The sequence below is a fragment of the Panthera onca genome, chromosome A2 (genome assembly GCF_046562875.1).
Source record: "Panthera onca isolate mPanOnc1 chromosome A2, mPanOnc1 haplotype 2, whole genome shotgun sequence".
NCBI lineage: Eukaryota > Metazoa > Chordata > Mammalia > Carnivora > Felidae > Panthera > Panthera onca.
Window position 1 is genome coordinate 160032515 of NC_138340.1, and position 25542 is coordinate 160058056.

Below are 25542 nucleotides of genomic sequence, written 5' to 3' on the forward strand. Positions count from 1 at the left end.
ATCTTACAGCTTCTTTTATAGACAGGCACAAACAAGTTAGGGATTTTTTTGCGGTTACAGAGCTGTTACTGGTTGACATTTAAATTTGAACACTCAGAAGAACTTGATTGGTTCCCGCCTTTAGGTCAGACCACAACTGGGCACGCCCTGGCTGGTTCCGGGAACAGTTGGGGGGGGGGGGGGGGGGGAGGAGGAGGTCGTTTCTTTTTTTCTTTGCAGTTGTGAGTACACCTGGTAATTTTTCTCTTAGTCTCTCAATACTCACGTTCACCCTGAATAAAAGTTGATCCTATGTTTATGAAAGCATATGGTTTCATACTTAGGAAGAGATATGCTCTGGGTACATCCAAGTACATTCTCAAATTCATTGCTATTGAAACATCAAATACTCGAGAAGAGCAATGTTTATAGAGGAGAATCTGAAGGCAGTACAATCCATTCATTTTTCTAGATACTCTGACCTATTTCTAGATTAAGCCAGTCAGCAGAGAGCCAATACCTACATTTAGAGTCTTGATTACCATTGTAAAATTGTTTTCTGAATTGTGTTTTGGCATTTTTCCATGGGGCTACATTGAAGTAAACCTGAAGAAACCTCCGTGAGGTTCCATGTTATCTTCTTATGCAGATGTCATCCAGCGTTTTGTTCCTTGTGTAGCATGGTTCCCTTTACAAGAGGACTCGTTCGAGAAATTTCTTTCTGGGCTCTGTACCAGGAGCCTTAAGCTTCTTTAAGCAAGTGGCTAGATTTTATTGTGACAGACGAGATGAACCTCACAACTGATTGTGTCTCCATCTGAGTAGAATGCCAGGAATCTTGGAGCCAGAGTTTTAAACACAACCCCACAAAAAGTATTATGGTTTGTCTTCATCAAAGTGGTATATGGATAAATATTTTTAATCAAATATCACAAAAAGAATTTCATTTAAATAGCAAAGGTCCGCGTCCCAATATCTTCTGCTCTCTGGTTCCATCCCCCTCTATATACTTAAATAGTATTTTGTTTACTTGTTTACTTAGAAATTACCTATGGGCTACTGACTTCTTGATCAGTTTGTAGTTAGCTAACGTCTCCCCCATATCTGGCCTGCTTTTAGAAATGATATCAAATATTTAATTTTTTTTTTAAATTTTGTTCCTTTTAATGCTAGTAAGTGGATTTGCTATTCTGTGGAGCTTTGGTAATATCTCCCGACTCATGTGAAGCACATGGATATTATCCATTGTGTCCTTTTTTTCTGTGTTCTTCCATACATTTCCATCTCCAAACTTCTTTCAGTTATGTTGTATTTGAGCATTGTCAAGTTTGATAACGCTGCCTTTGTTTTTCTTACTTTGTCTATGTATTTATTTCAAATATTGACCAAAAAAAGGCAACTGAGAATATTTATCTAATTATTTTCATCCTTTCTTATGGCTTGATATATAAGATGAAGAAAAAACTGAGAGAAGTTTGGAGAGAAAAATAATATAGATGCATAAAATAATGAATTTAAGTTCAATAAAATATATAGTAGAGGAAAAAAAAAAAGAATACACAACAGATTTCTCTGATGCGATTTAAACTGCATGTGTGATATTATAAGTACTAAGAAAAAGTTTGGCAATGTCTTAAAAATTTAAGCATGCATCTACACTGTGACTCAGAAAGTCTCCTCCTAGGCATTTACACAGATGCTCACAGCGATTTCATTCATAATAGTAGAACCTGGAAGCTGCCCTAGAGTCTCTCAACAGAAACATGACTAAATAAACGGTTGTGCAGTGTTTGTACAATAAAATAGTACCTAGCAGTAGAAAGAAAGAAATCATGGACACACACAAAAGCATGGTGAAATCTGTGTTACTCTGAGTGAAGGTAATGTTTGATCACTTTGATAAGAAGTACAAGAAAATGCAAAATTAATCTCTTGTAATAGAAATTGGAGAAGTGTTCGCGTAGGGTTGGGGTTCCTGTTAACTAAGGTGGGTGTTGACTAAGGACACTGATAAGGGTGGTTGCTGGGTTAATAGAAATGTTCTGTATCTTGGTGGGGAGGAGTTTGCATGGGTGAATGCATTCTTTAAACTGATCAAACTGTTCGCTTAAGATCTTTGCAATTTACCTTTATAAATTATACTGCAATTTGGAAAAAAAAAAAACTTCTTGATGCCTACATAATCTGTAACTTATTGGGAGAACGACAAGTGATCATATACAATTTTACTATTCAGTATAGTAAATGCTATGATATTCATAAAAATTCATATAGCATATGAATTGATATATAGAATATGATATAGCATAAAATTTCAGAAATGCTTGAACAGTTGGATTTGCCACAATCCAAAGGGTATGTTTTTAGCAGAGTTCGAGTGGATTATCCATGTGAACATCTGAGATTTGATGTGTGTGTGTGTATGTGTGTATATGTGCGTGTGAAGTTTCACTTTTCTCCTAGCATTTATCCCCTGATTTTGACATAATTTTTGCCTGATCGTTTTCCTTTTTCTGCATGATCTCTGTGATTTCCACTTTACATACTCATAATGATGTCCCTATGGCTCTGGGAAAACTTTATTGATTAGCCTAGGGCCTTGAATCAGACTAGGGTTTTTTTGTATTTGTTTTTGTTTTTTCTCTCTAGGATATTATCAAATGTGGTTAATTTACTCTGGGTGGTTACTGAACTGGTTTTTGATACATCCAAAAATAACAAGACCCATGAAATAGACACAAGTGAGGGTTAGGAAATGCTTTTTATTCATTCATTTAATGAGGCAGTAAACGGATGCTCATTGAACCAACCAGTGTGTATGGGCATGGCATATAGTGATGGACCAGAGGTTTGATCACAGACTTCAAAGCCGACTTAACATACTTCTGAAATGTCCTTAGGTGGCTGATTAAAAACACAATGAAGGTAGGGGCGCCTGGGTGGCTCAGTCGGTTAAGCGGCCGACTTCGGCTCAGGTCATGATCTCGCGGTCCGTGAGTACGAGCCCCGCGTCGGGCTCTGTGCTGACCGCTCAGAGCCTGGAGCCTGTTTCAGATTCTGTGTCTCCCTCTCTCTGACCCTCCCCTGTTCATGCTCTGTCTCTCCCTGTCTCAAAAATAAATAAAACGTTAAAAAAATTAAAACAAAACAAAACAAAGAAAACACAATGAAGGCATTTCAGCTGAGCGGAGAGGATAAGTATGGGATGTTATGAGGACCCCTGTAGAGCAGTGGGGAATTGAGGAGTGAGGGTCAGGGGATGTCCTTGCCTTCAGGAAGCACCGTCTGAGCTGAGTCCTGCAGGCCAAGTTTGTACAGACAAGAGAGTTGAGGTGACAAAGCCAGAGCTGGAGCGTAACAGATGCAGTCTTTTATGAAAGGCCTCCTTTTCTTCCTGCTTCGGCACGGAGTGTGACCAGGCCTGGCGAATCACATCGAGGCTGCAAAATGGGAAACCTATTTCTATATTTTGATATAAAGTGTTAGCATGGGGAAAATAAAATTTAAAATCTGGCAAGAAACAAAATTCCACTTAAAGTGATTATAGTGATCACAGGTTTATGAACAGCCACGTCAGGAAAAATCAGTATGTTTCGATTGCAGCAGAGATATTTTATATTTTAGGAAAACAAGATCTCTCTCACACCAGGAAATATTCATGTGTGTTGTTTTTCTCACGTTATTTCCCGTGCAGGGAACTTGTCAGTAGTACTAAGATCTCCTCCGAGGCTTACTTGCGCAATAGCTGTGTGTGACAGGCACCCGCATTTTTTCAGTCTTAAACAAAACCTTTGCCGGAAGATGCACAGCCGTACTCATTTGCTATAGAAGCTTGCGATCCTTCATTTTAGGTTTCTTGAAAGGAGAAGTTTTAGTGAGGACCACATATTTATTCTTCTCGTAAAATCCTTCATAAGTTGCACTTCAGACCCCATAATAGTGAATTTGAGGGACGTGTTAGCACACTGCATACTTCTAAATCCTTATATATTTTCCTCCAGTCTGATAAATTATATGCTTCAAGGGATGACAGAATGCTTTCCCAAAGTTTATTGGTTTTTAAATGCCAAGTGGCTGGAAAGTTTTTCGATGATTTTAGACTTTTGCATCCTTTCTGAGTTGAGGGGAGGACCCATCAATTTGAAAGATTCTCTGAGACCCCAGTTGGCAAGCTATAGCCTGCGGGCTCACTCTGGTCCCTGTGCCTTTAAAGTCTGTGAGCTTTGGTGGTTTTTACGTTTTTTGAGTGTTGTTAAAATAAAAAGGAAGAATGAGAAAAAGAAGGATATGGTACAGAGAGATACGTGGCCTGCTAAGCCTAAAATATTAACTGTTTGTTACTTTACAGAAAAAATTGGCCTCTTCCTCTCTTAGGCCACGAAGCTAGAATGAATATTTAGTGCACACGGTGGGAAATTTTTGGTTATTAATTCAGCGATATTTAGATGATAAAACTAGCATTCTCAATAACTCAAAATGTGTTTTTAAAAAAATCCTCTTTGCTGTGTATTTTTATTTTAAGTTTTTATTTCAATTCCAGTCAGTTAACACAGTGTCATATTAGTTTCAGGTGTACGATACGGTAATTCAACACTTGCATCCATCACCCGGTGCTCATCGCCACGAGTACCCTCCTTAGTCCCCTTCACCAGTTTTCCCCATTCTCCCACCCCCCTCGGCTGTATATTTCAATAATTAATAGGGCAGTTACACTCAGGTGGCAGCACAGGTTCAAACTGTGTTGCCCTTAGCTTTACTAAGCTTAAAGCCTCACAGGTTACATAAATGCAAGGTCAGTAAAAAAACAAAAACTAAAACAAACCCCACAACCCTACCCTGCTAAGCCCATGTGCCAGTCACAGCCAGTAGAGGACCTGTGAGAGCCGTGACATACAATTCACCAGCTCCCGTATGTTGATTTTTCAGTCTTACGGTGACGAATTTGTCAGTCGTTTTCATATGTCCACAAAACACGTATTATCGCGTGACGTTTGTGTAAATGAAGGTTGAATTTTAAAAGCATATTGTTTCGTTCATTTTAATTTTTCAATTTTCCATGCAGATTTCCAGTTCTAAAAGGTTTTGTAAATATAAGCTGTTTTAGCTTGTCTTTTCTTTCTTTTCACATGTTTTCACGTGTGAAACACTTCAAGTGGATGTGGGTCCGATCATGTGAAGAAACAATGCTTCCAGACCTATGGCAGGGTGCTCACTGCCACCAAAATAAGATGAACTAAAGCAGACCAGCCTTTCTTTCCTTTTAGTAAACAAGGTCATCCAAACTTAATCATTTCTATTAAAAGCTGCAGAGGAGTTTTTGCTGACGGCCACAATGGGAGCCTGGTTGGGGAAAACGCGTAAGAAAAGAAAATACCAATTTTTGTCAAAATTTGTGGAAATAAAATTGAAGAAATAGGGCCGTGGAGGCACAGATGCTGTATAACAAATGGGCCAGAAATCAAATGTGCATCCAAAACGTGGTGTAAAAATTATCTATGAAACCTTAAATTTGGTATTTACAAATATGCAGTATTAAATATTAAAAATAAAACATGTTGTGCCTAACTAGAAAACCTTTATTCCCAGCTGAAAATGTGATTCTCAAACAAAAGTCAGCATGGGCATGATGATTGTTACTTTGTTAGTTATTCGACATCCAGTAACATCTCTGAGACTGAGTTTCCTGATTTGAAAAAAATAGCAGCCCTCCCAAACTGAAGAGTTTCCATGTGGCCCCAACAATGCAGTATGCACTAGCATCCTTTAAATACTAAAGTGATACATAAGGATTAGATGTTGTTTTTATTAAATCAATGGTTGCGTCTCTTCTGATGTTTCTTAACTTTTCCAAATGCTGCTGTATGAAAGGAGACATTTCACATATATTTATGCCTTTATATCAAGGCAGTGATGGGTAACATGGGCACTCTTTTGACATGTTTGAGACTTCAGTTAAAATAATGTCTTGAATGTCTATATGCTTGGAAATGAAAAGAAGTGCAAAAAAATCCCAGTTTACTGATGATGTGAACACTGAAGAAAATACCATAGGATACGCATTTGTTCATAAATAATAAATGTGCCCTCTCTGTGAAGCTCACCTTCAGTAAAACAGCACTGTCTTAAATGTCTCAAATTCTCTTGACCTTTCAGTGTGATAGTGAAGTCTTAAATGCAGTTTATCTAAATCTTCACTAATTATCTTTCCATTCAAATATCTTTGTATTTGTCGGTATTTATTCAGTTGCTTAAAAAACAAAAATCAGAAAAAATGAGGAAACAAGGCAAAGAATCAAAATGCCCAGGGGTTTCCTTCAGCACGTTCTGGATTTAGAGGCTGATATGTTGTTTCCGCAGATGTGCCTGCTTTGTCTTTTTCTGACGTCCATCCCTTTATAATAGCAAGATGACCAGCAGGGCCTTTATGGAAGGAGAGCCAGTTCCCAGTAGTTCTGTGTTTTGTTTTGTTTCCTCCTCTCCCATGTGGCTCATTTGGGATCCAGATTGTAGTAAGCGTCCTGTCTCTTCTCTCAGGACTCACCTCCACACCCCCGTTCCTCCCTTCTTCCTGAACCACCCCAGTCCTTGGGAGTTTTTGTCACCACATCATTCCATCCACTACTATTCTATTTATTGCATTATGCTATTGTCTTCTGTTCTCTTGGGAACTTCACTTTATTCAGGGAGGGGGATGTTAGTGGCCATGCTCTTAACAGTTATAAGATGTGTAAGTTTAAAAAAAATAGTTTATTTTTGAGAGAGAGAGTGGGAGAGGAGGAGCGCAAGAGGGGGAGACAGGATCCAAAGCAGGCTCCATGCTGACAGCACAGAGCCTGATGCGGGGGCTTGAACTCATGAACCATGAGATCATGACCTGAGCCAAAATGAAGAGCCAGACGCTTAACCAACTGAGTCACCCAGGTGCCCCTAAGTTGTGTAACTTTTTTGCTTGAAACTCTCTGATGGATTTCCTTCCAGTACGCTTAAAGTGAAATACACAACGTTATCATGGCTTACAGGCCCTCCTTGCTCTGGCCTCCACCTCTCCAACATCTTCTACCCTGTTCTTCCTTTCTTGACCGTGCTCCAAAAGCACTGGTTTCCTTCCTGTCCCCAGAACATGCAAAGTATGCTCAGGGCATCTGCATTTCTGGCTTTTCTTTCCCCTATGCATGTAATTTAATATGTACCAACATATACATATAATGCAACTTAGTGTCGAATGAATGTGTGTGTGTGTGTGTGTGTGTGTGTGTGTGTGTGTGTATTCATTCTGTATTATTTATTTGCCGCCCCACTATGTACTTTAATAACAAATACCATGAGAACTGAAACTCTGTGTTGTTTACTTCTGTAACCCCAGTGATTTCAACAATATATTGTCCATCGTGGCTCTTAGCCTTTTTCTAAGTAAATGAATAAGTGAATGGATCAGTAAATGAACGCATGTATGAATGAATCATTCTGCCACACGTGTTAAAATGAAGTCTCATAAAGTTGGGGGCCCACCCTGGGGCTATAGTGTGGCCTCTGCTCCTCCTGATTGTGGTGGATTAAGAGTACACAGCAGACAACATTTTTGAGAAAAGCTAGATGCTGTCACTCAAAAGAAGGTTGCTGAGAAGGGCGAGAATAGATACCTACCCCTTTACTGTATTTCTTGATCAAATTTTGTCAGCAAGATACAAAGAAGATGCCCTACCTAAGCGTTAACAGTCCTGACATAAAGCTCAAATAATGTGCAGTGAAGGCTTGAGGGAAGGTGTGGCCATTCTGAAAAGGCAATGGTAGACACAGCTAGGATAAGGAAAGCCCAGGAGAACACGAGAACATCCCTGAAGACCATCCAGTTTTCACCGCGTTCATCTGTGTGTGTTAGACCAAATATTACCCCTCGTGCAGATTGTTGGGACATCTAAATGTTAGACAAAATAGCTTAAATCCTGAAGAAATCTTTCAGTATGCGTCCTACATCACTAGGTCTTGCATTGCACTTTTTGTGTTTTGGAGGCCAGGAGTGTGACTGAAGAGTACCGATCAGGTAACAAACCCTGTAACTACAAATTGAGTCAGTTGTGCTGTGTGTGCGAAAGTAAACCGGAACCTCCTGTTTCAAAGCTACTATGTACTTTTTGTCAAAAACGTGTCTTTCTTTGCTACTTATCACTTTTATGTATGCAAAAAATTGTTACAAAATCGTTTTTTAAAAGGTAAAATTTCTGTTTTTGTATAGAAGTCATTCAAAAACCTCAGGTCAAAGTACAACAGATTAGTAATGTAATACGGTACTTATGTTTTAATTTTTTGTAAAAAAGGGAAGTTTTGTATTTAAAATTTTTATTTCAGTGTTTAAGAGATCATATAAACAAATATAAAAGAGGATGTCATGCGGCATGCACAATTACAAAAACTCAATATATAGGGACAGCTAGATTATATGTACGAAATTAAAACACCTGATATTTGAAATGGCACAAACATCTATTTCTCATTTATTTGACTTACGTCTTCTCAATTATGATGGTCTCTTGCTTTAAATCTTCCTTGAATTATAATTTTATAAATTGATGTTTTCCCTATTATTAGATTGTGATCATTTTGAGTGTAGTGTCTATGGCTCTAGACATCTTATGTTGCCTGTATTATCTTCTCTATAATTACTGTGGAATAGAGGTTGTTTTTTTTTTTTTAATATTTTTATCTTTATCCATTTCAAGAAGGACAGAGAGAGCGAGTGGGGGAGGGACAGAAAAAGAGAGGGAGAGAGAGAATTGCAAGCAGGCTCTGCACTGTCAGCATGGAGCCCGAAGGGGGCTCGAGCTCACAAAATGTGAGACCATGACCTGAGCTGAAACCAAGAGTCAGATGCTTAACCAGCTGAGCCACCCAGGTGCCCCGGGAAATCACTTTTTTGATAGAATCCTCTGTCAATGAGTAAAACTGGAATGAACACATTTCTGATCAACTTGTAAATTCTATTAATGTGTTTATGCCAATAAAAGGTAGAAAACCGTGGCCACTTGCATGGCATGTTCAGCTGTTCTTTTTATATAACCGATATTGAGAAAATTTTCACATTTCTAATGGTGCCACGGGAGGGTAATGCAGAGAAGATTTTTAGGCAGCAAGAAATATGGTTGGAGTCTGAAAAATAGTTTGCAATGAAATGCAGACTATTAGCACTCATAATTTAAATGTTTACTGGATACTGCATTGGGTACCATATAGTGTTTCATTCTTCTCATACATGTGTATTTTCTCCTTTGAAACGGCCCGTGGAAATTTGGGCCTACTTCCCATTTAAAACTGGACTTGTTTTCAGATAAAGGGGGTATAGTAGTTTTTTCAAATTGGCGATCGTAGAAAATATAAAATCCTGCCATTGGATAAGAAAATGGAAGTTTATTTTAGCGCACAGAAAACGTGGTTGTTTCCAGAGTATGTTTTCCCTTCCTTTTTTTTAACCCCTTTCCTTTTTTTCCAGGCATTTCCTGGGAACATCAATTCTGACGGCGTGGTACGGCATGATTTGCAGCACGTGGTCATTGCCCGCTATGTGCGCATAGTGCCTCTGGACTGGAACGGAGAAGGCCGCATTGGGCTCAGAATTGAGGTCTATGGCTGTTCTTACTGTGAGTACCTTTTGGAATTCGCGGTTGATTTTGTCATCTTCATTGACTTAGTAATTTGTTTATTTTTGATTATTTCACATGACTTGCTTTCTCTGACGGTAAACTCCCTCGTTTTGTATATGAATAATATGCAAGGTTATTTGTATGTTAAAATATATCTTTACATTTTTACACAAACAGGCGTATAAAAAATACCTTAAACAAAGGATTCGGGAATTGATTTTTGTTTAGTAGACTAAATGGCAAAGCTTATTAATTAAGTTGCCCAAAGTCTTATGAAATATTTAAGAAGCAGAAACTTGCAGTATTATCCATCATTTTGATAATTTGCGATGGATTTTGGATACATTCTCGAGAACTTCCTGCCACTTGTCTTCGGTTACACCTTTTACTATTTTAAAGCTAACCAGTAAGTTTTAATGTCACTGATATTTTACATGTCTATAAGTTTTATTTGCTTCATTTAAAAATTGACTTGGGGACGCCTGGGTGGCTCTGTCAGTTAAGCGTCCAACTCTTGATTTTGACGCAGGTCAAAAAAATTTTCTTTAATGTTTCAGCAAACATTAATGTTTTAATAATGTTTAAATAAACATTTAAATAAATTTTTAATTAAACACGAAATGTCTAAATAAATGCTTAAAAAAATAAAAATTGACTCGGTCACCTAAAACAATACTTGTCCTTTAATTATGTTTTAAACTTTTTTTGTATTTTGTAAATATTCTAAACTTTTTATTTATATTTTATAAATGCATATACGTGTGTGTGTGTGTGTGTGTGTATACACACACACGTTATATAAATATAGATAGATGAATAGATCTAGTGATTGTAATATGTGGATTTTGGAGATTGTGGTTCTGTTGTCTCTCTTTTACTCATTTTGCTGATTTCCTCCTCCTCCTCCTCCTCCTTCATTTCTTTCTTCTCCGATAGCCTTCTTATCTGCCTCTCCCTATCTTCGGGCTTCCTCATCTTCCTCACTGTGACTTTTGTTTCTTTGAAACTTGATCTGTGGAGCTTCTTTGGGACCGAGGTTGATGCTGGGTTCATCACAGAAGATTTATCTTTGCTTATTTGCTTCTATGAAGGCCTTGCCAACACAGAATTACTTTAAAGATCGTTTGAGCTGTTTTGAGGCCACTAGCTAGGGAGTTCAGTCTGCAAATACATGATTTGCAAACACTGGCTTTAAAATATGAATTCTCTGGTGAAATATTTCCCCCTCCTAGGAAGTTGTTTTTCCCCTCTTACCCCTGGGGGAAGAGGAATGCTGGATAGGGACGGAATGGGGAATTGGGATATTAGCCTCATGCAAGGAGTCTCCTGTTAGACTCTCCTACCCCTTCCTATCGATCCAGAAAAATAAAAGCTCACTGTAACCAGAAGACGGCAGGTGTCCTCTTGGGCAGGCTTTTTGAAATTAACCAACGTTTGGTGGTTTATAATAAAATACACATAAAGCCTTTACCTCTGTAAGAATTAGTCACAGAGATTGGTGAAAATGGTAGCCGTGGTGATGACCAAATCCTATTTATTTATTCATGGGCAACATCATTATGTGCAAACTGAACTGGTTGCTGCACAGGGGCCGTGGAGATCATTGAAAAAATTCCCTACTTGTTTATTTTATTTGGTCATGCATCACTTTAGCATAGCAAATACAATGAATGGAGAGACATATGGATTTAGTTCTTCAGGAGAATGTGGCTCTTCAGGAGGAAGATTTAACCTGCCAGGAGGAGCTAAAATGAGCCCTAACATAAATTTGGGTTTTTTATTTGTGTGTCTGGGTATTATGGACACAGAACCCTGTATTCACACATTTTCTGACTGTCAGCACATTGGGAAAGCCACAACAAAATGTGAAATTTTTCTCTACACGACGGATTTTCTAAGCAGCATGCTCAGCTTTTGGTAAATGAAAAATATGTAACACTCTTCATGGGAACCATGATGTGTGTAATTTATTTTATTAATAATTATTTATTGAGCACTTTTTATGTGTCATGAAATGTGCTGAATGTTAGTAATACAACAGTGAGTAAGGAAAACGTGATATGAGAGACAAAGGGGAACAGTTAGTGTAGGAATAGTGTTTGGGGTAAGAATAGCGGAGGTGAAAGGTCACTTAAGCCAGCATGACAGAGCTGAGCGGAAAACCGGCTGGTGTGGTGCGTGTGGTGCCAGGGCTCACTACCGCTGCCTCTTTCCCTGCCTCGTAATTCCGACAAAATGAACACCTGGGCCGCCATCACCAAGTCAATGAAAGCATCGAATGGATACCCCACAACCGCCCCCTGCGGTTACTGCTGTTTTTTTAAGTTTGTGTATTTATTTTGAGAGAGAAAGAGGGAGCGAGCGCGAGTGAGCGCGCGCAAGCTGGTGAGGGGCAGAGAGAGGGGGAGAGAGAGAATCCCAAGCAGGCTTCGTGCTGTCAGCACAGACCTTGTCTCGGGGCTCAAACCCACGAACTGTGAGATGATGACCTGAGCTGAAACCAAGAGTCAGACGCTCAACCAGCTGAGCCAAATGGAACCTTAAAGTACACACTGTTTCTCACCTGACTTACTTTGTTCAAGACAGTAATTGTGAGAATTAGCCACGCTGTCATGTGAGGGATCTGTTGGTATTCATTAGTACTGTTACTCTATTGTGTGAATATTCTACACTTACTCATTTTATGTTGATGAACATATGAATTGTTTCCAGTTTTTGGCCATTTGGGTCAGATTGCTGTAAACATTCCTCATGGGTGTCGACTTAGGAATAGGTAATGCTAAGTTAGGATATCTGTGTGCTTTAACTTGTGTCAATCATGACAAATTTTTTCCTGAAGCGGTTGTGTCAGTTCAGACTTCCACGACCGATGTCCTAGTGTTGCTGTTGCTTCACAAATTCCTGCACTTTTTATTGATTTGAAAGTCTTAGCCATTCTGGTGGGTGTTATTTTATCTCATTGTGGTTTTAGGGAACACTTGCCTGGTTTTTAAAGAGGTTATGCCTGTTGGTCATCTATAGGCCCTCTTTTTGAAGTGTTTATTGGAGAATTTTGCCCATGTTTCTATTGGGTTTCTTCTTATTGATCTATCTTCTCATTGCTCTGAGTAGTTCTTACAGCCAGCTCTCTTTTTAAAATTTCATTCTTGTTACAGTCTCTAGAAATGTATCTAAATATCTAAAAAAAATTGAAATGGTTGCCTTTACAAATAATTGTTCCATTCCATTCCATTCCATTCCATTCCAAGTTTATTTTAAGAAACAAAGAGAGAGCACGAATGTGGGGGACAGGTAGAGAGAATCCCAAGCAGGCTCTGTGCTGCCAACACAGAGCCTGATATGGGGCTTGGACCCATGAACTGAGAGATCATGGCCTGAGCTGAGGTCGGACACTCAACCAACTGAACCACCCAGGTACCCCTAAAATTAATCATTTACATTTTTTTTTAACATTTATTTATCATTGAGAGACAGAGACAGACGGAGCATGAGCATGGGATGGGCAGAGAGAGGGGGAGACACAGAGTCCAAAGCAGGCTCCAGGCTCCGAGCTGTCAGCACAGAGCCTGACGCAGGGCTTGAACTCACAAACTGCAAGATCGTGACCTGAGCTGAAGTCGGATGCTTTTCCCACTGGGCCACCCAGGAGCCCCATAAAATTATTTTAAAACCAACACCATCAGTGGGGTTACTTTAGAACTCAAAGTAAGGGCAAATGCAGCTTGCCCAAAGGTAAATAGTGCGCTGACCTGGGTGTGGCCTAAAACATGAGGGCATGTACTATAATCATGGCAAGTGGATCTGTAAAGTCGTGTGCTAGTGCTATTATGGGCTTTTCCATCTGGTGAGGGCTCTGGAAATCACAAGATGGGAAGGGGGAAAATACCTGAAGCTAAATAGGAAGCTAGATTTTTCCAGTGTTAAGTCCCTCTGTGGCAGGGGAGGGAGAGGGGTCTGCCACTTTAGGAAACTGTACTAACATCATACCAATAGATGCCAGTGGAGTAAATGATGAATCGGCAGCATAAAATAAAATAAAGTAAAATAGAAGTTTAAAAATACCACTGTAGTAGGTTGAAGTAAATTGGATAATGGCCCCAGAGATAGGAGTTACTCATCCCTGGAACCGTAAATGTTATATTGTGTTTGTAGATATGATTAAGTTAATTATTGAGACAAGGGGAGATTGCCCTGCATTATCCAGGTGGGTTCTAAAGCAGTGGGTTCTGTCCTCATGAGAGGTGGACAGAGGGAGAATTCACAGATAGGAAAATGGCTGCATTGTGACCACAGAGGCACAGATCCAGTGATACGGTTGTAAGTCAAGGAATGTCAGAAGCCACCAAAAGCTGGAAAAGGGAAGGAACAGATACTCCCCTGGAGCCTCTGGTGGAATTCAGGTCTTGCTGACACACTGATTTGAATCCAGTGAAACTGATTTGGGACTCCTAGCCTCCTATAACGCTCCTGTTACAACAGGGGCAGGAAACTATACCAGCATCAATACCAGTATGGGGGGGAAAAAGGTATGAAAATAGTTCTAGAGTAATGCTCTTCAGGAGAACTTCAGGCAAAGACAGAAATGTCCTTGACCTGCTGGAGGCCACTGCTCAAGTTTGCCTGTTGAGCACTTGAAATGTAGCTCAGACAACTGAGAAACTACATGTTAAATTGTATTTAATTTTAATTTATTTAAATTTGAATTTAAATAGTGTAACTGCTGGCTACTATATTGGATGGTGTAGATTAGAAGAACCAAAACGTCTGTATGTTACTATTTTCTTTCAAGTCCTTTTATAGTTTAAAGTATCGATAACATTCATTTTTAAATGTCATTGTCTAATTTTTCCCTTAGTTTGGAAAACATCGATTTAATCACCCTGGAAGCTGTCTTTATTGTCAGAAAGTTGATGACTAGTCATTTCTCTCACCAGATCCCTAACTGGGCCATTTTCCTAACTCATGTCCAGATCAGATTATTTTTTGTCTATTTTTGAAGAATGCATATTGTGTTTATCTCTTTTCCAAGAAAAATACATGTTTATAATAAAAATATGTGTTAAAGCTATTTGTGATGGAGAGCTTTCCCAAAGGTATTATGATTTAAATTTACCTGTAGTGGAATTCAGGCCAGTGTGGGCCTTTAGAAGATGGCCTTCTAGGGGCGCCTGGGTGGCTCAGTCGGTTAAGTGTCCGACTTCAGCTCAGGTCATGATCTCGTCGTTCCTGAGTTCAAGCCCCGCGTCGGGCTCTGGGCCGACAGCTTGGAGCCTGGAGCCTGCTTCAGAGTCTGTGTCTCCCTCTCCCTCTGCCCCTCTCCTGCTCACGCTCTGTTTCTGCCTCTCAAAAATAAATAAACATTAAAAAAATGTTTAAAAAAAAGATGGCCATATATGTATGTATGTGTGTGTGTATATATATATATATATATATATATATATATATATATATATATATATAAAGCTTAGGGAACTATGTGTCAACAACTTTGGGTTTTCTTTTTTTTTTTTTTTTTTCAGGATCAAAACAAGTTTATTATGGCTGGGCCAGACAGGGAAATACAACAGGTCCCAAAAGTCTGGCCCTGAACAAGCTTTGGGAATGTCTTATAAAGGCTGTATTGACCAATTGGGTTGCAAAGGGTGGCAGTTGGAAATGGTGGGCACCAATTACACAGTGTTGTAGCTTTTTAAAATACAAGGCGGGCACCCATCACACAGTCCCGAAGAATTTTAAAATATAACTTGTTGACTCTAGTCCATGGGGGAGGGGAAGAAAAAAAAAAAAGAGGTTAGAGAGGGAGAGAGCCAAAGCATAAGAGACTCTTAAAAACTTTGGGTTTTCAATGAGAAAAAGAATGGTGGAAATGTCCGTCAGATACACCCTTCCATTTTTCCCCATTAAGCGTAGCAGAACTGTGTATGCTGGGGTCCCGGCAAGGAAAAACTAGGCTTTGATCGCTCCTGTGGGAGAGAAATGCATTCTCTCATCTTTCTAGCAACCCCTTAGAGGATTTATCTGAGGTCTGTCTTAAAGTTCCAGGTTAGGGAATGGGGTTATGCTTCCTGTATCTTAAAGTTTGCCAGCAGAACTAGACAGGGAGAAATCTCCGTATGAGCACTGTCTCTGTTGGAGGGCACCCACTGTACTCCCCCCCGTGCCTCTCATCGCCCCCCAGTGCACTTCCTCCGTGCTCACTTTGTCATCTGAGGAATTAGACACTTCTCAGGGTTGCAAATGAAACGTTCACTCTGCTCCAGGTGGACAAGGTTTTAGTTCCAGGCCACTACTTTGAAGCCTTTAGGGCTTCTGCTGAGGTTTTGTTTCCTGACTTGTCTTGAGGGTAACATGAGTTCCAACTTCAATGACTCTAAACTTCTTGTAAATCATTCTGCTCCTTCTCCATTCAGTTGTCCCTCAAGTTGAGTTGAAACAAGTGCATGCTGTTATTTTTCAAACGGAGTAATATTCCCCACGTCTTGTCACTCAGTAAGCCTTCTCCCAACACACCGATGCTCATCTTGCCTATACCAGAGGGACCACATGAAGCAGAAGGGAGAAGTCTCACTCTCACAATTTTTAAAAACCATTTATGGCTGCAGTGCTCAAACATTCGTTTTACAAGAGCCCCACACAGCGTACTGATTGAAGCAGTGAACATTTTTGGTGACAAATCCTGTATTAGCTTTTGACCAGTCTTCCTAAGAGTGAGGTCAGTGCCTTGGGAAGCCAAGAGACATACACAGCTAAACTAATTTTTATATATGCCTTCACTTTCGATGAATCATTCATAAAGCCTAGATATATCGCCCAGTGCGAATCATGGTGGAAAGTAAGCACCAGAAAAAGCAGGAGAAAGGGGTAAGAGAAGCCAAATCCAAAGAGACGGACAGTGTTTTGTCCTTTTCCTGCTGGGCAAATGAGGTCATCCTCTTACAGGGACCGCAGCTGACTCTCCCAGTTCCCATGCTGCCCAGGCCAGAGGTGCTGTCATGTGCATGCGCGTCAGTTGCCTAGATCCACAAACTGTGGTGTAAGACAGCTGGGCTTACTTCTGTCACAGATCTGGAAGGCAGAAGTTGGACATCAAGGTGTTAGCCGAGGTGACTCCTTCTGAGGGCAGGCTCAAGGGGAGAAACCGTCTCATGCATCTCCAAGTTGTGGTGGTTGCTGGGAATCCTTGGTGCTCCTTGACCCGGTGGTGCATTATTCCAGTGTCTGCCTCCACTTTGAAATAGTGTTCCTCCCTGTGTGTCAGTGTCTTTGTACCTTCACATGGCCCTGGTGTAAGGATACCACTCATTGGATTTAACAGCCACCTGAATCAGTATGACGTAATCTTAAAGTAGCTAATTATATCTGCAGAGACCCTGTTTCCAAATAAAGACCATGTTTTGAGTTTTTGGGTGGATATGAATTTTGGGAGAACATGTGTATTCATTAAAATTGGGAACAGTTTCTATCCAGATCAGTTTAGCTCAGCAGAGAAATAAATAAGCAGTTCTGGAAGTCTACCCATGTTTTCCTATTTAAATTAAATATTTGATTTTGCATAATATAAAAGGACCTCAGTTACTTGTATTTTGTGTTCTTCACACACACATACACACACACGTACACACACACACACACACACACACACACACAGAATAAAAGATTTTTTATGTTGCTTGGGGATCAATAAATTGTGACACAGGCTCATCAATCCCATTAGCATTTATTGAATTCTATTTGTCGAGATTTTGCTAATTTTAAATCTGAAATGCAAATCTGACTGTATCACACCTGTGGTTGAAACACTTTAATGATGCTCCATTGCCTATAAAGTCCAAGGTGTTAGCTTGAAATACAGTGCCCTTCCTAGTACCTCTGCAGCCTTATCTCCCTCTGTGTTGTAATTCATGCTCCAGTAATACAGACTACTCCTGTTTCCTACTACATGCCCTGTTTCTTTAACCTGCCTTCTTCCAACATGTCGTCTCTGACTGCAAAGCCCTCTCCATTCTTCACCCCCTCAGTTTATTTTTTTTATTTTTTTAAATGTTTTTATTTTATTTTTGAGAGAGAGAACGCGTGAGTGGGAAAGAGACAGAGACAGAGGGAAACACAGAATCTGAGGGAGGCTCCAGGCTCCGAGCTGTCAGCACAGAGCCTTACATGGGGCTCAAACTCATGGACAGTGGGATCATGGCCTGAGCCAAAGTCAGATGCTCAACTGACTGAGACACCCAGGCACCCCATCACCTCCTCACTTTCTTATCTTCCAGGATTTAGTTGAGATGCAATTTTCAACAAGAAGACTTCTCTGGGGGCACATGGGTGGCTCAGTTGGTTAAGCATCCAACTCTTGATTTCGGCTCAGGTTGTGATCTCACAGTTTGTGAGTTTGAAGCCCACATCAGGCTCTGGGCTGACGGCATGGATCCTGCTTGGGATCCTCTCCCTCTCTCTCTGCCCCTCCCCTGCTCGCTCGCATGCTCTTTCTCAAAAATAAGTATAAATACTAAAAACAAGAAGATTTCTCTGAATTTCCAGAGTGAATCGTATTTTTTTTTTGCTCACATTATACTATGTGAATATCTCCAATGAAATATTTATCAAAGCATTCTAAAATATAGCAGACTATGAGGTACTGGGGGAGAGGCCAGACACTGTTATCTTATTCATTATTGGCATCTTGTCCATTAGCAGACTCTACACAAGTCATGTTTGCTGAACTGAACTATTATCAGATGTAAATGATGCAGACCTAACTTACTCCCTCAGTGAAAATTGATTATTCTTTGATGCTGGATAGATTAGTTGAGCAGGGTATGATCCTGTTGTATCCTGTTGAATGGTGCTGTATTCATAAATGTTCCAAAGAGTCAAATAAAACAAAGGATTTAGTATTTGTTTTTCTTTTTTTTTTTAAACGTTTATTTATTTATTTTGAGAGAGAGAGAGAGAGTGTGAGCAGGGGAGGGGCAGAGACAGAGAATCCCAAGAAGGCTCCATGCTGTCCACGCAGAGCCCAACACAGGGCTTAATGTCATGAACCAGGAGATCACGACCCAAGCCGAAATCAAGAGTCAGATGCTCAACTGACTGAGTCATCCAGGCACCCCTTAGTATTTCTTTTTCTAATTTAAAAGTTTTGAGACCTTGTGTTATTTCTAGTTAAGATTATTTTAAACCACAATTTCATGAGGCTCCTTCATAAATTATAAATACATAAATTGCTTATCATCAGAGGAAAAATACCCCACTCTTATTAGTTAATTTGAACTTTATATCCAGATTCATGTGAAAATAAAAACAAATCAATGTAAAAATAGATTCAACAGCTATCAAAGTCAAGTTACACAGGGTAAAGAGATAATTATAATTGCCACGGTAGTATGTTATGTATGCAGGACATGCTGTGTTCCTAAATGTGTGTTCAGGTAGACAAAAAATAACTTTGATATGTGTTCTTGCCATTAAGAAAAATGGAACTTAGATTCAAGCACGTGTATTCTTTAGTTCTTTGAAAAGTAGTTTGCATTTCAAACTGGAATTGGAATGCTTTGTAACAGAAAGGTTATCCCTCTATATCTAATTGGGTCTCACTTCATGGTGATAATGCAGTGACTGATGCTTATCGTAGCAGGTGGAAAATATTTTTGAGATCATTTGTGTTATGGTTTTTACTTACTGAGCAATGTAAATTCAAAGGTATAGATATTAAAGATAATAAATTATCATTTTATATAATAAATAGTCTGATAAATACTCGGTGGGTCTCATTCCTGGATTGGAATTTGAGGGTGACATTTGCGTTGAATGGAAATTTATGGCATGAAAAACAAAGAATTGCGTTCTCATTTTTCATGTCTGTGGAGATGCATGCGATCAGCATTTGGTTGTTTCTTTTCAGTATAGTTTCTTTTACTTGGGAGGCAGTTACTTTCTAAAAGTCTATTCAATGAGAAAACATGGTAAGTGTAAGTAAGTTTCTCCTTAGATACAAGACAGTCACACATGACTGCTAGTTCATATTTTGGAGAAATATTTACTTAGTCATTGATTTAGAGTTAGATTTACATTGTATTGCTTACTACAAAAATATAAATTTAAAATACTCTCAAGAATTTTCAAAGCTCACATATAAAATCAACAGTGTTGATTTAAAGTAAACCAAAATTATTGACAGAGAATAACATATAATCGTACCTGTTTGCAGTTCTGAATTAGGAGTAACAGTATACTTCAATTGTGAAAAAAGAGTGGATTTATTTTTCATTGTGAATATTAGTTGAGAATTCTCTTCATAAAATAATTTTCCAAGAAAAATACATATTTAAACCAAAGCGTACACATATTACGATAACTGGTTGAAGATTAGAAGAAAATAATGAAAAATAACCACGCTTCAGCATGGTTTACAAATAAGGTATTTTGATTAATACAAAGAGTCACATGTATACTGCACAAGAACTTTAAAAAGTTCCCAAGAGACCTCCCAGCCCAATCCCTTATTTTACTAATGAGGAAACCAAAATCCACAGGGTTATGTGAGTTGCATAAGTGAGTTAATTGCATACCTAGAAACGCTGCATAAAAATCTGAAGCATTGCTCCTTTCCTGTCATTTGATACCTCTCTCTTCTGGCTAATTCTTTTCTTCTCCATCCACAAGGACTTTCTATAGTCATAGTCATGGCCTACAGAAAATATTATTTTGTAGATTCTAAAGACTATAAAAATTGGCCCACAGTTTTCACTATAAGAACATATAGGAGGAGATATTCAGCAAGAAAAATATCAACACTTTTGTACATCCCACATGTCCAATACGGGAATTTGAAGGACTGGTCATCATAACACACTCATTTGAGGACAGCTTGCAAATAACACAGCTCAAGCTTTCTCGCATTTTGGTACAGAAAGTTTTTCAACCTCGGTGTGCTTCCTCCAGGAACGTCAGCTCCTGAGATATTTTAACTACCATTTACGTATATGTTAATCCATACTTGCAAAGAATATGCAAGTTAAAATCACAGTTATATAGTCCATCAGTGTTTCACTTATAATTCCTGAGTAATGTGAGGAAAGAAGTAAAATTTAAAATATTGCAAATATACACTAAGAGATTCTTTTATTAGCTTTTACTCTTGAGTTGTTAGTCTTAATTATCACCTATTTAAATTAGCTTAGCTAGGGAGAAAAAAGCAAATATTTAAGACGGCAGTTATCACCCTCATAAATTAAAAGTAACAATATAATAAAATAATCATTTAGTATGCTGACTTAAACCTTCTAGCAATGCAAATTATTTGGGTATATTTTTTAAAAATTAAATATCACTCATTTTAAAACATTTAATAACTTTATTCCTTTTAGACTAGTATCAGATTTTTTATACCTAGACTTGAAAAAATTATCACAATTTTTTTAGACTCCGGTTCTCATTGGAATATATATATGTAATATTTTCTTAAGCTCCAAATAGTGTCGTATTCATCTTTTTTAGTCTTTCATGCTCATTTTGGTGGATGGGGAGGAGTTGAAGAGCCTACCCCTGCCCTCTGTTCCATTTCACTCCCAGTTAATGAGAGAATGATCCTAGGGAAGGGGGCAGGTCCCTTGGACCAATCTCTTTGTAAACGTTCTGATAAATGTGCCCCCTGCACTCCCAAATAATTAACTTTTCTAGGAGGAAAGCTCTTATCGGTGGAATGTGTTGAGCATTCCTGTTACGAACCTGTTTCAGGATGTTTATGGCAAACTAAACACACTTAGCTTCTCCGGATTTATGAACATAACTCCCTGGAAAATAACTCATGAGCTAGGTGATCACTGAGGTGTTGAAGGGAGGTGTTTCACGACCTAAATGTTCAAGAATAAGCGGAAACTATGCCTGATCCTGAGAATAAGGGAAGGTTTTTGGCTAGGGGACCTTTTCCCCAGGAGCATAGTTAGTTGTAGGGGGAACTTGCAGTCAGACCATTGGAGACGCTCCGGACTTTTCTCAGATGTCAGAATACACATAATACTGGGCCTTAATTTTAGGCTTCATCCCACCCAGCCTTGTGATGGATGGTTCTTGAAATTATTGGTAAAATTGAGCTTTAGGTTAAGACCTTTATTTGTATAAATCTGATGTGCTCATCTGATCTTAATCTCTCTACATGGATTGTATTAATTACTAGCCTTAGTCAAATAGACAGCATGTAAAGCCTCCTGCAACATTTTTTCTTCCCTGCTGTCAACCTACTATTTATCAGATATTTAGGGGTTTTGTACTATTTTAAAGTTGCTGTGTCAGCTGTATTTATGTATGCTACAGAAGGAATTTAGAGACTGGGCAAGTGGCTTCTTATACTTGCTTTAAAATGCAAATGTTATAATTGGGAGTGGGGAGAATCCTCTTTCCTATGGCATTGTGCTTATATCTAAACGATCATTCCTTTCCTCAAATCATTTTACAAGGTTTTCTGTGCTGCCGAGGACCAGGTGACAATATGACTGAGGTCACTCACTCTAAGTGTTTGACTCTGAGCAGCACAGTTGGTTTAACAGCACCTCTGATTAAAGTGTACTCCAAATTTAGACAAGTTGTGACCATCTATTACAGGAATGCTTTTTGTTGATCAAAAAATAAATTACATTTGCCAATACTAAAGTTCGCAATCAAAGAGCAAGTTCAGTCATAGCAAACCCCAGCGAGAGGTGCAGAAGCATATCCAAGGGGTAGAATGGAACAGGGGGTTTCAGTTCATTCTTCAGATGAGCTTTTTTTCAGCAGTTTTTAAGGGAAAACATACACAAATTAATTTAGAACCATTGTACAAAGGAGGTTTTCTGAATTCAAGATCGTGGGATGACTAGAAAATGCATTGTGTTTGTTCTTCTGTCACCCAACAGTGTAAAGTCATTCTGGACCGTCCACCAGCCATGCAGTGTAGTGACCGTCTCCCACATCTCTTACATGACCTTCCATAAATAACTCTAAATCACCCCATCTCCTGTTTTTGTAATTTGTGCCACTCGTTCTTTTTTTATTCTCTATTCTTGTTCTTTCTACAATAAAAGAATGTTTTAAAACAAATCATATTTTATACTTTGGCTATGGCGATGTTTTTGGTGAGAACATTCATTGTTGGCCATGGGGGCAAGAGGATGTCCCGTCCCGTTCCGTATAGAGTCTTCAGCAGCATCACTGGCCTCTGCCCATTAGATGCTCGTCATACATCACTCCTTGTTCAGGAGTGACAACAAAAATTGACACCAGACGTTAAAACATGTCTGCTGTGGGGGACAGCATTGCCCCTGGGTGAGAACTGCTTGTGGAGATCGCACTTGTCACTTGGTAATTGGATTGTTAAATTGTTGGGCACTATAAAATAAAGAAAATAGACACACTGTAAGAAGCAATTTAGTTTTTGTTTAATCTGTATTTTAGTGCCTGCTATGTGCAGAAAGTGTCTCCTGCATGCTGAGATGTCCCAAGACTTTATAGTGAGAAGGGTGATAACCATGGTATTACAGTATGCTTCTAGAGGTAGATCCCCGGTGTATATGCTGCAGACAGAAACACTCCTATATCACCTTATCAGCAGAAATATTGCAAGAAAAATGACCCCTTGAACACTTGTATCTTTTATCTGTGCCTTTTGCAGATTTTTTCCCACATTTTAAAAATACAAGCTGTTTTTTTTTAGTTGCCAATTGGTCAGTACTTTGCCATAGTTAATACCATTTTTTTTTTCAGCTAGGACCAGCTAGGATCTGTATTTTTTTCGGGGGATAATTTTACATTTTCTTTCATGTGAATTTAAGTTTGGGATTGAGATAAGATTGACTGGATCCTCCCTCCACACAGTTTAGGCTGAATATTATTTATATAATTGTTGCTTTGCATTTTGCATTTGCCAATAGACAGTTAAAAACAATAGAAACGGTATCAAATGTGCTTTGCTACTAGAATACAAATTCATATTTGTTTAGCACACTCCATTCAGATTTGAGAAATATCGACATTCACGGTGTATAATATGAAGGCTGATTTTCTCTAAAAGAGAGGAGATAAATATGTCAAATAAAGCTTTGCTCCATTTCTTCTCAGCTTCTTCTGCAAGGAGCTCTAGGCCTACTATTAGGGAGAGAAGGAAGGCCTGGTTTTGCATTTTTTCACAACACTTTCATTGACTAGGTACCACCATGTGAAACCACATGACCTGGTGAATATGTTGAGTAATCTGACTCAGACCTGTCCAATGCATATGAAACGCCATGCCTTTCCCCCTCCCTAACTCATGGGGCTCTGGTAAGAAATGGAATGATAGAATACAATTGAATGTTCTTTGGATTTTAAGGATAAAGTCATTGTATCATCTTGATCATGTTTATTCAGAGATATACAAAGTAGAATATAATATGTAGATAGTATAAACTATGTTCTATTTAGAGGTTCACTCGTTCCAGTGGGTGATGTCATTAAATTGGTTTGGCTGGTTTTTTATTGCTTTAAATTGAATTGACCAAGTCAGAGCTATTTGGATAACTTGAGACAGTTTCATTCTGGTTCACATGGCTCACTTTGTAGTAATCTTAACCTCAAAATCAGTGTGTGTGTGTGTGTGTGTGTGTGTGTGTGTGTGTGTGTGTGTGTGTCTATGTGTGTGTAGAGAATTTGATCCCTTTTTTGAGGGGAAAATAAATAATGGGAATGCTTTTTCTTAAGTATCAAGGACTTTTTTTTTTTCTTAGACAATTTTACTTATTTTTATGTAAGCTCTATGACCAGCATGGGACTTGAATTGACGACCCAATATCAAGAGTCCTATGCTCTACTGACTGATCCAGCTAGGAGCCCTGGGAATGCTTTTAACTGTGATATTTTCCATGATGTACTGGGATCACATTTCAAAATTCAGTATGCTAGTATTTCCACAGTGCTTTTTTTAATTTTTAAAAATTTTTAATGTTTATTTATTTTTGAGAGAAAGAGAGACACATAGAGTATGAGCAGGGGAGAGGCAGAGAGAGTGGGAGACGCAGAATCTGAAGCAAGCTCCAGGCTCTGAGCTGTCAGCACAGAGCCCTACATGGGGCTCAAACTCACAAACCGTGAGATCATAATCTGAGCCAAAGTTGGAACCTTAACCACCTGAGCCACCGAGGTGCCCCAATGGTGCTTTTCAAGTAAGAAAGAAGAGGGTGATTTTATTAACTAAGCTACCATTTGTTTAGGTTAAATTTCATTAATTTGAGTTATAAATATATCTGATAGAAATATTGTATCTAGAAGGTGAGAAATAGCTACCATTTATTGAATGTGTTTGGCTTATGTCTGTAATGCAGACATTATACAAAATAGGTGGTGGTGTCCTCATTTTGTAGATGAGAATACCAACGTTTGAAGAAGTAAAATAACTTACCTATATATCACATGCTGTCAGTCTAGCCTTTTTTTTCCCACCAAAGCATGTTACCTCCTGGAGGCAGCGTAAAACCAGAGCAAAATTGATCCACATGGAGGATAGTAATAATAATATTTATATAGCTAGAGTATTCAACATTTACTCACCATAGGTGATGTGTCAGATACTATGCTCAGTGCTTTATTTAATTCTCTTAAACTGCTGAGTTGGGAACTATTATTGTCCCCATTTTATCAATGAGAAAACTGACGACTGAGTAAGTTTTTATTTACTCATTCAGCTAGTGAGCATTAAACACCAGGATAATGATGTATTTGGTTTGTTTGTTTGTTTGTTTGTTTGTTTATTGATTGATTGCCTGTTCCCCACTGCATCCAGTAGAACAATTGGAAAAGGAAAATGTGGATTCTTTTCTGCCCGACTTTTTGTAAAATTAGTTCTTTTGGGGTATGTGGGTGGCTCAATCTGTTAAACGTCCAACTTTGGCTCAGATCATGGTCTCATGGTTCATGGGTTCGAGCC

The 25542-nt window shown here is 38.8% G+C and overlaps 1 protein-coding gene across 1 annotated transcript in view; it reads left to right on the top strand.

The window, feature by feature from the left end:
• CNTNAP2 (contactin associated protein 2) overlaps positions 1-25542 on the top strand; it is a 1969961-nt gene that overhangs the window by 830602 nt on the left and 1113817 nt on the right. Inside the window, exon 4 of the mRNA XM_060633381.3 lies at positions 9464-9611. Within this exon, the coding sequence (XP_060489364.1) occupies positions 9464-9611 (148 nt within the window). The remainder of the gene's footprint in view (positions 1-9463; positions 9612-25542) is intronic.